The sequence below is a fragment of the Dendrobates tinctorius genome, unplaced genomic scaffold (assembly GCF_039654945.1).
Source record: "Dendrobates tinctorius isolate UK_male_01 unplaced genomic scaffold, ASM3965494v1 ptg000075l, whole genome shotgun sequence".
In the NCBI taxonomy this organism is placed as follows: domain Eukaryota; kingdom Metazoa; phylum Chordata; class Amphibia; order Anura; family Dendrobatidae; genus Dendrobates; species Dendrobates tinctorius.
Window position 1 is genome coordinate 28,012,467 of NW_027361743.1, and position 19,484 is coordinate 28,031,950.

Below are 19,484 nucleotides of genomic sequence, written 5' to 3' on the forward strand. Positions count from 1 at the left end.
GTACCCAGTAAACCCAGTTCACATGTCAATTTTTCTTACGAATCACAGACCAAAATTAGGGCTGGTGCAGACAATCGTATTTACGGTCCGACAAAACATCAGATCACACTCAGAACAATGTTATCCTATGGGGCCATGCACATGTCTGATTTTATTCTTGGATGAGTCTGACCGAAAAAATCACAGCATGCCCGGTTTGCATCTGTAAATTGGATGGTACTCGGCCATGCAAGTCAATGGGTCAGTCAAAAAAAAAAATAGGACCACCACTCGGATGACATCTGAGTGCTGTCAGATTTTCATGGACTAACAGAATGGAGAAGATGGTGCCATTTTTTCTACTTTCTACTCATCCAAGAGAATTGAAGCACACAATGATCAGAGCGTGATTAGCATAATCTGTCCTTTAAGTGAAAAAAACGGTGGTGTGAACCTAGCCTTACCCATGCAAGTCAATGCTGCCTGTGATTAACATGGTAATGAATAGGTAAAGATCTGCAGGGAGGTGGCTGTCAATCAGCATGACGTCAGCAGTCACGCTTGGTGGACAGAGCAGTCCGGAAGAGGAATCGCTGCTCCATTGACATTCAGCAGCTGAATCTCCGGCAGGAGCAGTCAATGACCACTCTGTACTAGCGCTAGATAGGGCAGGCAGGTGGTTAGCCTATCACTTTTTAAGCCCATAGAAAAAAAAGCCATGGGTAAACCCTTTAAATTGGTTCTTCAGTACTATAGAAGTTAGATATCATTCATGCATTAATTTTTTTCCCCAAGTTTCAGAAATGATTTTCATCCAAGATAAGTTTTTCTCACACGTGAAAAAAAAAAAAAGTTTCTCCACGTTCTCCTTTCGAACAGTACATAAAATCTGGACTGCAGTGGGATGACATCTGAGTGTGGTCTGATTTTTTCATGGACCCATAGACCTGTAATGCCAAATTTGATCAGGTTAAAAATCGGACAAGTCTCTACAATTTTGAGCGGACCACTCAGTCTGTGAAAAATAATGGACACGTGAATGACCCTATTCCCAATTACAGGTATAAGTACTATCCGTGAAAAGCAAGGATAGCACTCGTACGCAAAAAATAAACATCTGAATGAGGCCTTAACCTTAATCGCCCTAGAATGAAATAAGAAAAAAAGCACTATTTTCAGCTCATGGTATGGTGCCGTTCCGGGGCATTCATACTGTGTCTCTCAGAATCAGTATCCAGCAGGGAGCGTCAAGAAACCACTGCAGTCAATCAGTGGTCATTGACTGGTTGAACCCTTCATATTCCATCTGGATAGTTTCATCCTGTTTTGGAGATATTGGAGATAGCGGGGGACACAGTACGGAGTGCAAAGAGGCGACCTGGAGATGACTACTTTCCCACAATGAGTATTGGGTGCAGATTTCCTGCAACTATTAGCTAAATTAGGTTGTGGTTTTTTTTTTACATGAGTTATCGCATTTTTTCAGGTGCGTTTTGTCTTTTTTTGGTGTGTCCTATATTAAATAAATGAATGGAACCAGAGAAACAAATGGGGTATTCTGCGCTGCCGTGGAGAAAATTTAAGGATGCCAATCCAATTTCAGGTGGTTTTAATCGTCAACGCGTTTCGAAGTATTTAACTTCTTCATCAGGACAAACCGTGATAATATACTTTGAAATGCGTTGACGAATAAAACAACCTGAAATGGCTGGAGCTGAGCTTTTCTCAGGCGAAACCGCTTCAAGAAAAACACGGCTTTGTTTGTCTGCTGTGAAATTGATTGTTTTTTTGTCTGTTCCATATAATTCATGTTACTTCTTTTCACCGCTTCATGGTTTCCAAACCGTGATGCAGCTAAAAGAAGTAACAAAAGACTGAACATGTGCACAACAATATCGTTTTTTCATTGCTGTGAATTATGTTCATTTTCTGCAAGGCTTTTTCAAGGGGATTCCACCTGAAAAAGACTTTACATGCACATACCTTATCCAAGTTTTCCTTCTTGGCAATGTAGCAAAATACATTGAAGAAGTTCCTTTTCTATCATATGTAAAGGCCCAGCTGACAAATAGATATTGCACGTTCATCTGCAATGTTGGCATGACTGGAGAGAAGCAGATTGTAGAATATCACTGACACTGGACAATGCAAATTTGCATGTGACAGAGGAAAGATATGGGACTAAACTCTAATACAAATGTGTTTGTATCTCTCAAAATCAGCTCATTTGCAAGTCAAAAAGAATATGTCACCTGTAATAAGGCAATGAAGAGGAAGAAAGCATTGGCAGCTCTTCTGATCTGTTCATAGAGGAATCGAGGTAGGAACGTTAACACGCTGTACTTGGCTGTGCTGCAGGGACAAAAGCAATACTTATATTACTGCTTGTAATAAAAAAGAGGTGAGAATATACAGCTGATATCAAAAGTCTACACAACCCTGGTCAAATAACAGGTTTTTTGTCATGTAAAATAATCATACCAAAAAGAATAATTTCAGAACTTTTTCTACCTTTAAGTCAACAATTCATTGAGAAACAAACTGAAATAATTTGATTATTTTTTGAGGGCGGGGGAATAAAAATAACAAATCTAAGATAATGTAGTTGCATAAGTGTGAACACCCTGTTATAACTGGCTAAATCAGAAAACAACTACATCCACAATCACACAAACTCATGTTAAATAGTAGTCTATACGACGCTGCCGTCAATTACAGTGGCTCTGATTAATCCCAAATAAAGTATAGTGGTTCTAGTAGGATTTTCCTGACATTTTCTTAAGGCCCCTTTACATTTAGCGATGCACCAGCAATCCTCACCACGATACGACCCGGTCAGGATCGCTGGTGCATCGCTAAATGGTCGCCAGTGAGCTGCCACACAGGCAGATCTCACAGCGACGCAGCAGCGATACAGCGGTCGTTATTTACCTTTCAGACGCGGTGATCCTGACGTCCTCCCGTCCACGTCCACGCGACGCTCGTTGGTGCTAGCAGGAAGCGCCCGACAAGAAATGGAGCTGCGCGATCTCGCGCGATCAGCGACAGACAGCGGGGGAGCTGGTCGGAGGCAAGTATCACACATGGCGATATCGCTAGCGATATTGCTGCTGCGTCACCAAATCGGTGATGCTTTAGCGATATTGCTAGCGATATCGCTATGTGTAAAACCCCCTTTAGTTGCACTTTAAAGCCAAATCATGGCCTGTAAACATCTTACAAAGCAGCAAAGGCATGTCATCCTTGAAAGTTCTCAGTCAGGAGAAGGGTACAAAAAAATTTCCAAGGCATTAGATACACCATGGAACACTGCGAAGATGATCAAGAAGTGGCTTACATTTCACACAACAGTGACATTACCTAAAACTGGACGTGACTCAAAAATTCATGAAAGAATAGCAAGAAAATTGGTGCGGGAGGCTGCTGATCGGCTTACAGTAACATTAAAGGAGCTGCAGAAATTTCTGGCAAGTACTGGTTGTGTATTGCATGTGACAACAATCTCCCATATTCTTCACATGTCTGGTGTTTGTAGTAGAGTGGCAAGACGGAAGTCTTTTCTTAATAAGAAAAACATCCTATCCCGGCTGTGACACTTGTACACGTCACTTCTCACAGTCAAGCTGTGAGGCAGGGGAGTCAAGGGGTGCAGGTTCAAATACAAAGAGAGTTTGTCATAAACAGAGGGGCAAGGCAAAGGCGTAAACAGGTCAAAGTCCGAGGTCAGAATTCCAGGGAGGTAGTAGATCACAAAGGGGCTGGGCAAATGGATGGTTAAAGGCCAGGTCTTAGGTCGGGCAGCAAAAGATCAGAATAACAGAGCACTACAGAACAAGGCACACACACCACCAAGCTAAAGCTACAACTGGCAATTGTATAACCCAGAGATGCACAACTCCTGTCCTCTCCTCAAAGGCCACCAACAGTGCATGTTTTTAGGATTTTAGTATTGCACAGATGATACACTGACAAGCAAAAGGGTAACAATGCTTTGAACTTTGGATTTTCAGGTTCGATATTTCACCATCCACTACAGTTGAGAACGTGAGACTACCATCATTTCCTAGACAATCTCAGACATCTCATACAAAAATTTGATTGGCAACTATTTAGCATATGATTAGTTATGCAGATTTTTGTTGTGTCACTGCATTCTTACTGTTTTGCTCCTAAAAATCTAAATTTTTATTTTTATTATTTTGTAAATCCATAAGGCATAAGAGTTTGCATGAGTATGACCAGATGCAGCTTGGAGCCGGCATGAATCTATTATAGCCCATCATACTAACAAAACTTCCCTGATGACTCGGATGCCAGACAGGAGGACCAGGTGCTGTCTTTGCCACTGAGATAAATCAAGGTGCAGAAATTTCAGGTTGCCTGTAGGTAAAATGTTATTCAAACTGATAAAAAACAAATAAAAACTATATGCACAACGCGTTTCAGCTGTTCGCAGCCTTCTACAGGTGTTATTCTGTTTGAAATCTGATGAGCCGACTTGTTGACTCCGATATTTTGCCTGGACGTCTACCTCTTGGGTTTTGAATGGATGGATGGATTTCGTATTCTTCAAACTGTTATGCTGAGGCCCCCCCAGGCGAGAGATACCCTGGACAAAGTTCTACGTATACTTGAGGAGACGCATGGGGACCCCACTGACGTAGGGAAACTGCGCATGCGACTGTTTCTCTGGGTGCAAAGAGAGGAGATCGTGACGCAGTTTATGAATGCCCTGAAAGAGCTCCATACTACCATCATATAGAAGGACGGCATAGATGTAGGGCCGATTGACGTTGTGCTACGAGACCAGCTGGTGACGGGCTTGCGTGATGTGTTGATGAAGCAGGCCCTGCAAGAGCGCATGTGGGTAAAGCCAGATATGACTTTCTATGAGCTCGGGAGTGAGGCGCACACACGCGCGAGCAAGAGCAGGTAGTGATAGAGCCAGTGGGGAAGGTACGGAGCAGGGAGGTAACTGCCACCACAGCCGCTGCCCCCCAATGGGTGGAAGACTTGAAGAAGGAGATTAACAGTTCCGTGAAGAAATGGCTGAGTCTAAAGGTACTGTCACACTTAGCGATGTACCAGCGATCCCGACCAGCGATATGACGTGGTCAGGATCGCTGGTACATCGCTAAATGGTCGCTAGTGAGCTGCCACACAGGCAGATCTCACCAGCGACATCGCAGGGGTCGGAGGTCGCTACTTACCTGTCACACTAGGCGATCCTGACGTCCTCCCGCCCGGCTCCACGCTCGTCGGCGCCGCAGGAAGCTGACGACGAGAAGCGGTCCAGGACGTTCTCGCGCGATCAGCGATAAACAGCGGGGGAGCGGGTCGTAGATATCAGACACAGCGATGTCGCTAGCAATATCGTTATAACGTCACAAGTTATAGCGATATTGCTAGCGATATCGCTTAGTGTGACAGTACCTTAAGAGAACCCCAACGGTAGAGTCCGGCTCACTGGTGTGAGACAGAGAGACTGCCCCCCGATGTGAGATTGGTGCCACCCAGAGAAGAAGCCCACCTACATGTTATATCTGCGGAGAACCCGGTCACATTGCTCGGTGGTGAACCCGGTGGAGCCAACCAGCCCCGCGGCATCCATTAAACTAGATGGCTCCGAGCCCGAGGGACGCCGCCCGGAGCATGAAAATTGAAGGAGTATCAGAAGTCCCACCAGCCTCGTTTCCACATGTCCCTTGGTATGGGCCGAAATGAATAGAAGTCCAGTACGTTGCCTATTAGACATCGGCTCACAGGTTGCCACCATACCTGAAGGATATTTCCGCCGACACGTCACGGAGGTGCTGTGGCCAGAATGGGGCCTGTTGATTAAACTCACAGCGGCTAACCACTTACCCATCTCGGTTGCAGGGGTGGTATGGATGACTATAGAGGTCTGCGGTAAGGATATGGGGAGAAGAGGAGCAGTGCTGGTGGATGGAGAAGCAGCTAAAGACCATACCGTAACCTTGGGCATGAATGTGCTTAAAGACCTCAGGAGCCTTCTCTTCAGTCCCCACAACAGTTCCTGCAACAATGGAGCTACCAAACCCCCCAAAGGAGGGTCTTCCAGCAACTGGCACAGACAGCTCAGGTCCAGGAAACATACAGCGACGGGAAGGCGCTCGGCAAAGTAATCGTACCCGCCTCTGTCAACCGAGTGTTGCCCCTTGGACAGGCCGTGCTTCCCTTGCCTGTCCGAGCTGGTATTCCCCTGGAGGGGGTGGAGGTACAAGTTGGACCCAGCAAGGCTGACCAGCTGCCATCGGGAATATTAGTTCCACGGACCCCGACTATGGTGCGGAATGGAACTGTCCTCGTGCGTTGTGTAAATTTGGGAGAGAATGACGTGACCTTGCCCCCCAGGAGTGAAGTGGCCCATATCCTAGGCATACCCGATGAGCTTGTTCCATCTGAAACAGTACAGCTGACTGCGAAGCCAGAAGATTCATGGCTGGTGACTGTAAAGGCTGAAGTAACCCCAGACCCCAGATTGCTGAAGGAGGGGCGATGGATACTGGAACACATGCGGGCGGAACTCTCGGAACTGACCCTCCAACAGGTTCCCCGTGTGGAGTCCTTTGCTAGGAAAATATCAGGAAGTGTTCGCCAAAAATGAAGACGACTTTGGGTGCACCACCGCAATAACACACGAAATACCCACCGGGGATGCGGCACCTACCCGGGAACGGTATTGCCAGATACCCCCACAAATGTACCAAGAGGTGAAGGGGATGCTGTCACAGATGTTGAAGAAGGGAGTAATACGTTATAGCCAGAGTCCCTGGGCCGCCCCCCTAGTCCTGGTGTGGAAGAAGGACGGGTCCTTACGCTTCTGTGTGGACTACCGCTGGCTCAACGCCTGTATCTATTGCCGAGGATAGAGGAGTCCCTGTCGGCATTAGGGAATGCTAGGTACTTTTCCATGCTAGATCTGGCCAGCGGTTATTGGCAAGTACCAATGTCCAAACAAGACCGAGTGAAGACAGCTTTCATCCTTCTGATGGGATTGTATGAGTTCGACCGCATGTCTTTCGGTCTAGCCAATGCCCAGGGAACGTTTCAACGTCTCATAGAAAGATATCTAGGGGATCTGAACTTTGAAGCTACCCTGATTTACCTGGACAATATTATCAACTTTGCCCCGACCTTTGACAAACATTTACGGAGACTGGAGCAGGTTCTGAGTCGGCTACAGAAGTATGGGCTGAAAGTGAAGCCTCAAAAGTGTCATCTCTTCCGTACTCAGATTGAGTATTTAGGACACACTGTCTCCGCTGAAGGAGTGAGGCCTTCTCAGGAGAAAATTGCAGAAGTACAGGAGTGGCCAACCCCAAAGACCGTGAAGGATGTGCACGCATTTCTGGGACTCACAGGATACTTTCCGACGCTTCGTAAAAGACTTTACTCGCATCGCAAATTCTCTTCTTGAGTTGCTGAAAGGAGTGCCCTCCTGTGCAAAAAACAGGAACATACAGTGGGGAGAGCGCCAGGAAGAAGCATTCCTAGCCCTGAAGAAAGCTTTGACAGAGGCCCCCGTGCTGGCTTACGCTGACTTCACGCAGCCGTTTATCTTGCACACCGATGGGAGTCTGCAGGGGCTTGGAGCAGTGCTGTCGCAAATACAGGACGGGAAAGAGCGCATAATAGCGTACGCAAGTCGGTCCCTACATGACTCGGAGAAGAATCCAGATAACTACATTTCATTCAAGCTGGTGTTGTTGGCGCTGGTATGGGCAATGACTGAGAAATCTGCGGAGTATCTGGCCGGCTCAGAAGTTCATGTGCGTACGGAAAACAATCTGTTGGCTAATCTAGAGAAAGCAAATCTAGTGCCCTAGAACAACACTGGGTAGCTCAGATGGCAAAGTTATGGTACAAGATCACTTACAAGAGAGGCGCAGAGAATACCCATGCTGATGCCCTTTCCCGAGTGAATTACAATAAACCAGCGCCTAATCGGGATGAAGAGCTGGAGGCTGTGGAAGTCCGAGAATTTGGAGAGACTGCCAGGACGGTGGCGGCTACACGGGAGACAGACCAGGAGAAGACTCGTGCGAGTTTACTGGAACCCCGCGATGAGTGGGTCCAAGTGTAGCAGGAGGATCAGGAGATAGCCCAGTTGAGACAGTGGGTCGCGTATAAACAAGTGCCCAGCCATCATGAGAGGAGGACTGCATCACCTGAAATGCTGCAGATGCTTCCACAATGGGAAAGGCTTCGGTTGCGAGATGGCATCTTTTATCGGTAGATTTTCCTACAATCAGAACTCAGCCTTATCTGGCAGACGGTGATTCCCTCGTCCTTGGTGGACCAGATGGCTACAGAAGCTTATGAAAAAGGAGTTCACTTCGGTCCTGAAAAGACCCTCCAGTGGCTGCAGCGCCTGTTTTACCATCCCAATCTGAGGAGTGTCATGGAAAGAGTCTGCCAACAGTGCCGGACTTGTGAACTGATAAAACCACCCGCGCAGTGGGCCCCCACGCAAACGGTGAAGGCATCTGGACCTTTGGATCTGCTGGCAATAGACTATCTGACAATCGGGTCAGCGCATCAAGGCTATGAGCACTGCTTAGTAATGGTGGACCACTTCACGAAGTTTGCTGTTGTGACGCCAGCACGGGATCAAACTGCCAAGTCTGCTGCTCATGCCATCTGCAAGCACTTCATTCAGGTGTACTGGTGTCCTAAACGTATCCAGTCCGATCAGGGGGCCTGTTTTCTTGGAAGGGTGATGGAGGAGCTGCACCAGTTGTATAAGATCAGTAAATCCCGGACAACACCCTAACACCCACAGGGGAATGGAGCTTGCGAGAGATTTAACTGCACCTTGATCGAAATGCTGCGAACCATGGAAGAGGAACAAAAAGCACGATGGCCTGAATTCGTCCCTGAATTGGTATGGGTGTATAACAATTGGAAACACAGCACCACTGGCTTCACACCCCACTCTCTGTTCTTCGGACGGCCCGGAAAAGAGTTGACTGAGTTGGAGTTAGAGCCCGAGGAGGACTACCCATGGACGGGGCTGTACTCCTGGGTTCGAGAACACCGTAGTCGGCTACTGACTCTCCATCGACTAGTGCAGAACCGGCTACAGGAGTTGGAGCATCCTAAAGTCACCCCTCAAAAGGGGACAACTCTATGGCCTGGAGACCAAGTCTTGGTGAGAGAAAAACGCCCACACAACAAATTGGAGTACCGGTGGGAGAAAGGCCCATACAGGGTGAAGCGTCGACTTAGTGCCAAAGGCCCTGTCTGTGAGGTTCAGCCAGAAACGGAGGAAGTAGCCTCCATTCGTACGCTGCACCGCAATATACTGCGGCCATGTTTGTCTCGAGATCCTGAACAAGTACAAGAGGAACCTGTGCCCCCACAGGCCATTCCAGTGGTTGATGTTGATTTTGAAGACAAGGAAGACTTTCAACTTCCCCCAGGGGATACGGAGACGGGGCTGGTGCCTGAAACTACCAACAGAGTGGGAGCAACTCCGACCCACGTTCCTCCCGTAACAGCTGACACAGCTGCCCCTTCTGATTTGGGATGCTCCCCCCGCTCGCTGTAACCAAGACCAGTTCTTCTGGCAACAAATTGTACAGGGATTGGAAGACTGTCAACGAGAACTACAGAAAATCTCACCCGTGGAATGGCGAGCAAAAATAGGGGAGTTGAAGAGGAAGAAGAGCCAGAAGGGGGTTACCTCTCCTGCTCCATGTCCAGAACCACATAGCTGGGCAGCAGGGTTGCTGGGGGGAAGACTTACTGACTTGGACCAACTGCACCATGTGACTGTAAGGGGCAGTGGGGGAAGAGAAGGGGTGGTGGACCGGAAGCAGTGCAGGCCGAGGGCGTGAAAGCAGAGAACGCCAGAGGCAGAGCAGCATGCGTCATGTACGAAGCAGGCTGCCGCACCGCGCTCCAGGAGAGAGAAAACTCCCTGTCAGAGGACTGGGGCTGAAGGACGAGATATAGAAAGCACTGTCTGTGAGTACGTGGACTTGGTAGCCCCTGTGACAAGAGGAGGCTTTCCCCCTGACACTGTAGAGACAGTGACCCGTGCGCGCAGCCCTGGTGCCCGCGGTGACAGGCCAGAGCCCCTGAGTGTGGCAGAGAGACTTTTCAGTGTGCACAACATCGTTCCTGCGGAGAGACTGTTAGCTTAACATACAGAGATTTAGAGCAGGGGAGACTCAGGTTCACAGCGTCTCCCTGCTTGCTGCTTTAACCTCGGAGTTCCCGGTTTCAAAGAGAGGAGAGACTACAGAGACTTCAAGTGCTGTTGTTGACGGTGCCAGCGTTGGAGAAAGAGACCTTTCAATTAAGACTTCACCGGACTGATAAGTTACAAGAATTCCGGTTTAACCATTTCTACTTTGCTTAACTGTTTCATAGCTTTAACTAGCCTTTTGTGTACAGTTTTACCGTTTACCCTGTCACATTTAACCCCTACTGCTTCTCCCTGCGTGGAGACTGTATCCTCGGTAAATAAACCCTTTAACTCTTGATCTGTCTCTAATCCACGGTGACAACATCAGTACCTGCAGATTATTACACTACTGCACCCAATATATTCTATATTTTAGGAGCCGTAGTCTATCCATTTTATACCGACTCCGACTCCACAGCATTGGTCACTACTGAGCTTGTACGTAAAGTGCAGCACAGATTCATCTCAACTAAAAGCAGAGATCCTTAGCTCAGGAACAGACCAGATATTTATGAGATATTTAATAACTTTCCCAAATTATTATGAAACATTTACAGCACATCCTGCATTGTTATTTATTATTATATAGTTTAGGAATCGGAGTCAGTCCATTTTATACCAACTACAACTTCACAACTCCGATTTCTTAGCCCTGATTGCAACTTAGAATTTTTTCACGTTGTCAAAAGTAAATTGTTGACTCTTGCCATGTAGCAACTGACAACTTTTTATACACACATCAAAAAAAGTGCAATTTTCAGAACCCCTTGAGAAAGCTGATGGTGAAACGTCGGGTCTGAGATGGTTTTTCATCTTTTAGTTCTGAGTACGTATGTCTCAGATGGGTTACCCCCCATTTAACATTTTTGAGGACAGATTTTTTTGTCTACCTACTTTGGCACTGCATACACCTTATCACACCTCTCCCACCCACCACAGTTTCTAAACATGATATTGAGGTGTATGCTATTTACTTTGGACATACTGTATACCTATGTTTTATATTCTATATTTCTGGAAAGTAAATCAAGGGGATGATCGAGAGTCGCAAGCCATCAAACAAAGAAGAACTGCTTAAATTTTTGCTCCAGAAGCAATGTGAAAGACTAGTGGAAAGCATGCCAAGAAGCATGAAGCTGTGATTACAAATCATGGTTATTCCACAAAATATTGATTTCAGAACTCTTCCTGAGTTACAACATTAGTATTGTTGTTTCTAAATAATCATGAACTTGTTTTCTTAGCATTATTTGAGGTCTGAAAGCACTGCTTTTTGTTTTTTTTATTTTGACCATTTTTCTTTGTCAGAAAAAAAATACAAAATTTAATGCTTGGAAATTCGGAGACATGTTGTCAGAAGTTTATAGACTAAAAGAACAATTTACATTTTACTCAAAAATATACCTATAAAGAGAAAAATCAGACAAACTGAACATTTGAAATTGGTCTCTTAGTTTTTGCCAGAGCTGTATGTTATGTTTTGGGGAATCAGCAATGTATTTGGATTACTTACATGACTGCACATTTTAGCTTATTTCATACCCTGGATAGCAGGATGCCATACATCTTCACAGATGGTGATAGTATTGTAGCTGGCAGTATTATCATGTATTGTTGTAGGTGTATTGCCCTACGGCAGAATGGAATACATTGTAATTGTGGGATGGCCATGGTGATTAGTAATCTATTCATGGTGTACAAAATGGAAGTTTTATAGTTCTTGCCTTGCTTTGTGCTTCTGAATCTGTTCTTCCGAGCCTGAGAGGTATAGTAAGGCACTGATGTCGGATTAATGGATCTTCCAGATGATCAGACATTTCTGTTACATAACAGTTATTTAATATGCAATCGATTTGTTTTTTTTTTACATTAATTCTTTGTCTATTTCTAAAAATGGAACAAACAAATGAAATGTAAAAACAGAAGTCTGAACAAAGCCCTATATAAGGGGGATCCATTTTCCTTTCTAACCAGGGATCTTGTGATGTCCCAGTTACATCAGAAAACTGCAGAAAATGGACTGTAAATTTTCTCCAGAAGTCTTCAATGCCATGTTTAGAAATGAGCTAATATACTAAAATACAATTACGGTATATATATTTTACAAAATAGTAAAAAAAGAACCATTAAAACAAAACATGCCACCTGTGTGACAAACCATAACCATTGTCCGGGCGACTATATGTGTTATATATGAAAATGACCAAAACTAAATGAATCATAGAATTGTAGAGCCTGTGGCAGCTTGTTCCACTCATTGATCACTCTAACTGTCAAAAAGTTTTTTCTAATATCTAATCTGTGTCTCCTCCCAATCAGTTTCATCCCATTGAATATGCAGAACATATTTAATACATATATTTTATTGGAATTTGAGAAATTAAGAAATTATTTTCAGTTAGGAGGGTTTTTTTCTCTTTATTTTTACTTTCTTAAACAAATAAAAAAGCAAAGAATAAAAAAATTAATATGACTATAAAGGTAAAAAAACAGCAGTAAAGGAAAAATCGTTCTGGCAGTTCAAAAAATGAAACAGAAAGGGCTGCTAATGAACTGGGTGTGTAAAAATCAGCAGACTCTGGAGGTTAAGGGGTTAATGTTTAACTACCACCAGATTATAGTTGCAGGGATCATTATCACCAGACAGCATGGTCTTAGCCAGAATTTTCTTACAGGTCATGGGGCAGAGATGAAATCCGCCACTGAGTGCTTCAGAAGCTAATAAGGCTGGAGTGGAAGTGAACAAATATTGGCGTCTCTTACTCTTCTGGTTGCGGAGCTCCTGCTCACTACATAATAAATACCGCCTGGGAGCAAATAGGCAAAGACAACACTGATCTACAGAGCGCAGCCATGGCCGGTACAGACCCATAATACCCCAAGATGACACTGATCTACATAGGGCAGCCATGGCCGGTACAGACCCATAATACCGCAAGATGACACTGATCTACAGAGCGCAGCCATGGCCAGTACAGACCCATAATACCGCAAGGTGACACTGATCTACATAGGGCAGCGATGGCCGGTACAGACCTATAATACTGCAAGATGACACTGATCTACATAGGGCAGCCATGGCCGGTACAGACCCATAATACCGCAAGATGACACTGATCTACAGAGCGCAGCCATGGCCAGTACAGACCCATAATACCGCAAGATGACACTGATCTACATAGGGCAGCCATGGTCAGTACAGACCTATAATACCGCAAGGTGACACTGATCTACATAGGGCAGCGATGGCCGGTACAGACCTATAATACTGCAAGATGACACTGATCTACATAGGGCAGCCATGGCCGGTACAGACCTATAATAACGCAAGATGACGCTGATCTACATAGGGCAGCCATGGTCAGTACAGACCTATAATACCGCAAGGTGACACTGATCTACATAGGGCAGTGATGGCTGGTACAGACCTATAATACTTCAAGATGACACTGATCTACATAGGGCAGCCATGGCCGGTACAGACCTATAATAACGCAAGATGACACTGATCTACATAGGGTAGCCATGGCCGGTACAGACCCATAATACCGCAAGATGACACTGATCTACATAGGGCAGTCATGGCCGGTACAGACCTATAATAACGCAAGATGACACTGATCTACACAGGGCAGCCATGGCCAGAACAGACCGATAATACCGTAAGATGACACTCATCTACACAAGGCAACAATGGCCAGTACAGACCCATCATACTACAAGATGACACTGATCTACATAGTGCAGCCATGGCCAGTGTAACAACCCTGCTGGCATCACTGCATGGCCTCCCATCTCCCGCACACCAACTTACTTACTGCTTCAAGCCATGCTGTGAATTCTCTCTGTTGCCAGCCGTGTGCTCCGTACTCTGTGCCTCTGCTCTCCTGTATGCCTTCAAGCTATGTGTGTTAAGGGGACGGCGCCAGAACTCTCTGGATCTTATGCAGTCAGGGTGCACCTGTGTAATCTGTCCCTGACCAATCACCTAGAGCCCTTGACTACTTAGTTCCGCCACACCCACTAACCCTTGCCTGTGCAATGTCTCAAACTCAGTATCTTGCTGCTGACGAAGCCAGGACCTGTTCTGTGTATCTCTTTCTCTGTAGGAATACTCTTAGCCTTGCTTTGTGTTCTTTGTCTGTCCTCCAGGAGGCTGCATATCCTGGTCTCTGTGTCTTGGTCCTAGCTTTGTGTTTACTTGTCCTTTCGCCTGCCAGGAGGCAGAATATCCTGGTCCTTGAGTCTTTGTCCCTCTACCTTGTCTGAACTCTGTCCTACCCCTGCCTCCATGTCTTTGGCTTCCTTCCCTGCAGTGTCTTTCCTTGTGTCCTCCCTGTCTGAGCTTCAGCACCCTTGCAGCTCTGTCTGTGCCGGTGCACCCTTGCAGCCCTGCCTGCTCCTCTCCTGCTGCTGCAGAGCCTCTTGCTGCAGCTTCTCTCCACAGGCCTTGTGGTTCAGCTTTGCTCCGCTCCTGCTGCCGCTGCAGAACCTCTTGCTGCCGCTTCTCTCCACAGACCTTGTGGTTCAGCTTTGCTCTGCTGCTGCAGAACCTCTTGCGGCAGCTTCTCTCCACGGACCTTGTGGTTCAGCTTACTCCGCACTCCTGCGGCTCCGCCTGTTCCACTCCTTTCTGCCTGTATCCATACCTGCACCTCCTGTGTGAACAGGTCCAAACCTGTTCCTCCATATTCCACTCCTTCCTGCCTGTATCAGTACTGGTACCCGCTGTGTGAACAGGTCTCTACCTGTTCCCTCATATACCGTGCCTGCTTGTCCTGTGTCTCCAAGCTGTGCCTGCTTGCGCTGTGTCTCCAAGCCATGCCTGCTTGCCCTGTGTCTCCAAGCCGTGCCTGCTTGCCCTGTGTCGCCAAGCTGTGCCTGCTTGCCCTGTGTCTCCAAGCCGTGCCTGCTTGCCAGTGTCTCCAAGCCGGCCCTGCTTGCCCTGTGTCTCCAAGCCGGGCCTGCTTGCCCTGTGTCTCCAAGCCGGGCCTGCTTGCCCTGTATCTCCAAGCCGGGCCTGCTTGCCCTGTATCTCCAAGCCGGGCCTGCTTGCCCTGTATCTCCAAGCCGTGCCGGCTTGCCCTGTGTCTCCAAGCCGTGCCGGCTTGCCCTGTGTCTCCAAGCCGTGCCTGCTTGCCCTGTGTATCCAAGCCGTACCTGCTTGCCCTGTGTCTCCAAGCCGTGCCTGCCTGCCAGTGTACCAAGCCGTGCCTGCTTGCCCTGTGTCTCAGCCGTGCCTGCTTGCCCTGTGTCTCAGCCTGCCTGTTAGTCACACCTGTCCAAGTGACTTGTCCCCGAGTGGGATCAGCAGCCACAGCCAGACACCCCCCTGGAGTGGCACCCGACAGCTATCTGCCGCACAAGCCCGACCTCACCATCAGAGGCTCGAGCAAAGACCGAGATAGCTGTCGTAGTCACGCCCCTTCCAGGGTAGTCTGGTTTGTGGCACAGTGGGGCCACAACCCCCTGGCTCACGCCATTCAGCCAAGGCGTGAGAGTGACAGCCGGTACAGACCCATAATACTGCAAGATGACTGTTGTGAAATCATTTTCTGGTCTGTCTCTGGTTTCTGGTGAGGGAGCTGGTTGTGCTGACAGAGGAGTTGTGAGTTCTTTTTCCAGGCTCCCTCTGATGGTGGCAAGAGGTAGTGAAGCTTCCTTTTTTGCTTGAATGTATATGAGTTGGTGACTCTAGGTTAAGCACCTGTTCACACTATGCTTATGCTTGGATGTGACGGTCAGTTTTTGAAATTTGTATCCATTTACCTTCTGACTGAGCACTCCACCTGTTAGCTGCAGGCGTTTTTAATCAAACCAGGGCCATTTCCCCTCCACAGAGATATAAACTTCTGTCCTAACAGAGGATTTTTCATAGGCTCCCCTTCAGATGGAGACTACAGTCTTAGTGAGGATTGGCATAGAATAGGGAGCTGGAAAACGAGAAATGCCTTAACGTGGCTTCCAGGTACACATAACTTGGCCATTTTATGCGCTAAACTTTCTCAATTTTTTATACTTCTAATGCAGTAATGCAATTCATTTTTCATGTTTGCATGGTTTGGCGCTACAGTGTGCTTCCTTTTTTGCTTGACTGATCTACATAGGGCAGCCATGGCCAGTACAGACCCATAATACCGCAAGATGACACAGATCTACATAGCGCAGCCATGGCCGGTACAGACCTTTAATAACGCAAGATGACACTGATCTACATAGGGCAGCCATGGCCGGTACAGACCCATAATACCGCAAGATGACACTGATCTACAGAGCGCAGCCAAGGCCAGTAAAGACCCATAATACCGCAAGATGACACTGATCTACATAGGGTAGTCATGGCCGGTACAGACCTATAATAACGCAAGATGACACTGATCTACATAGGGCAGCCTTGGCCGGTATAGACCGATAATACCGTAAGATGACACTGATCTACATAAGGCAGCCATGGCCGGTACAGACCCATCGTACTACAAAATGACACTCATCTACATAAGGCAGCCATGGCCGGTACAGACCCATCATACTACAAGATGACACTGATCTACATAGCGCAGCCGTGGCCGGTACAGACACATAATACTGCAAGATGACACTAATCCACATAGGGTAGCCATGGCCGGTACAGACCCATAATACCGCAAGATGACACTGATCTACAGAGCGCAGCCATGGCGGTTACAGACCCATAATAACGCAAGATGACATTGATCTACATAGGGCAGCCATGGTCGATACAGACCGATAATAACGCAAGATGACACTGATCTACATAGGCAGCTATTGCTGGTACAGACCTATAATACCACAAGATGACACTGATCTACATAGGGTTGCCATGGCCGGTACAGACCCATAATACCACAAGATGACACCAATCTACATAGGGCAGCCATGGCCGCTACAGAGCCATAATACCGCAAGATGACACTGATCCACATAGGCAGCCATGGCCATTACAGACCCATAATACCGCAAGATGACACTGATCTACAAAGCGCAGCAATGGCCAGAACAGACCCATAATATTGCAAGATAACGCTGATTTACATAGCGCAGCCTTGGCCGCTACAGACCCATAATACCGCAAGATAACACTGATCTACATAGCGCAGCCATGGTCGGTACAGACCCATCGTACTACAAGATGATACTGATTTACATAGGGCAGCCATGGCCGGTACAGAGCCATAATACCGAAAGAGGACACTGATCTACATAGGGCAGCCATGGCCAGTACAGACCTATAATACCGCAAGATGACACTGATTTACATAGCACAGCCATGGCCACTAGAGATCAATAATACCGCAAGAGATGACATTGATCTACATAGCGCAACCATGGCCGGTACACACCCATACATAATACTGCAAGTGTTACTACACTTTCCTTCCTATTGTCATTTCTGCAAGCCAAGGCCAAAATCAATTATCAATAGGCACAAAGTTGTCTGTTTCTTAGGTTTCTTCATATGGAAAGCATGGACAATTAACAAGAGGGAGCTATCCTTACTTTAGAAGAGGGGTGGGAAACCTCCAGCTTACAACATAATTTGCTCCAGAGCTCAAGCAGATTCCTGGGGGCCTCAGTGCTTGGGGGACTGACCATTTAATTGTTCCTTAGTGCGTGCACAAGCAGTGTTCACTAATGAACATCGCAGTGCACACAAAACTGGATTCTCTCCTGATACTGGCTAATGCTTCTTTGTGGGTGGAGTAAGCGCTCTCTGGTCCAGCTTCTTGTTTTACTTGTATCAATGTCTCCTATGTGATGTAAACCAGTCACATTGTATCCATTGTGATGTATACTGCATTGTCTTGATGTTTCCTATGTGATGTACATACATTAGTCACAGTGTTTCTTATATGATGTATATACAGCAGTCTCGGTCTTTCCTACGTGATGTATATACACCAGTCACATGGCTTCCTACGTGAAGCATACACAGTAGTCTCAGTGTCTCCTATATGATGTAAATACAGTGGTCACAGTATCTCTTATGTGATTTACCGTGTATACGCCATAGTGTTTCCTATGTGACGTATATATAGCAGGTTTGACGTCTCCTATGTGATATATAATCAGCAGTCTCAGTGTCTTCTATGTTATTTATATACCGCAGTCTCGGTGTCTCCTATATGATGTATATACAGAAGTCTAGGTGTTTCCTATGTGATGTATAGACAGCAGTCTCGGTGTCTCCTATGTGATAAATATATACTGCAGACCTCACACTGCTTGGGATCTATAAACATTGCTGCGATGAATTTCATACCTTGAGGAGACCTGCAGTGAAATATACATCTATGTTTGGAACAACTTATGGCTGCGAGTTCTTTACAAAACTTATCATCATTGCAAATAATTGACTGTGCTCCTGACTAGTGTTGAGCATTCCGATACTGCAAATATCGGGTATTGGCCGATATTCGCTGTATCGGAATTCCGATACCGAGTACCGATATTTTTTCAATATCGAATACCGGAATCGGAAGTTCCCATAATGCAATGAGCCACTGTTGTGGCTGTGATTGGCTGCTGAAATGATGTCATCATGATGTGCGGTCTGTGCGCATCATGATGCGCGGTCAGTGCGGGCCAGCCGGGGGTCTGTGCCGGCTGGCGGCGGTCTGTACGGGCCTGCCGGGGGTCTGTGCCGGCTGCCGGGGGTCTGTGCCAGCTGCCGGCAGTCTGTATGGGCCTGCCGGGCATCGGTGCCGGCTGCCGGGGGGTTTGTGCCGGCTGCCGGCGGTCTGTTCTGGCCTGCCGGCGGTCTGTATGGGCCTGCCGGGGATCTGTGCCGGCTGCCGGCGGTCTGTACGGGCCTGCCGAGGGTCTGTGCCGGCTGCCGGGGGTCTGTGCCGGCTGCCGGGGGTCTGTGCGGGCCTGCCGGGGGTCTGTGTGTGTGTGCAGGCATCGTCCGATGGGACTACAAGCCTGCTACAATGACAGTGATTGACACATTAGCCAATGATGGCACAGTAGTAGTCCCATCATCCGGCTAATGTGTTGAATGTAAAAAAAAAAAAACATACATACTACATACATACAACATACTGTACATACTACATACATACTTCATATATACTACATTCATACAGCATACATACTACATATATACTACATTCATAGAGCATGCATACATACTACATACATACTTCATATATACTACATTCATACAGCATACATACATACTACATATATATACTACATTCATACAGCATACATACATACTACAAATATACTACATTCATACAGCCATACTACATATATACAGCATTCA

General features: G+C 46.8%; 1 protein-coding gene across 1 annotated transcript in view; it reads right to left on the reverse strand.

The window, feature by feature from the left end:
• ATP8A2 (ATPase phospholipid transporting 8A2) overlaps positions 1–19,484 on the reverse strand; it is a 1,255,085-nt gene that overhangs the window by 930,588 nt on the left and 305,013 nt on the right. The window contains exon 3 of the mRNA XM_073583121.1: positions 2,232–2,331. Within this exon, the coding sequence (XP_073439222.1) occupies positions 2,232–2,331 (100 nt within the window). The remainder of the gene's footprint in view (positions 1–2,231; positions 2,332–19,484) is intronic.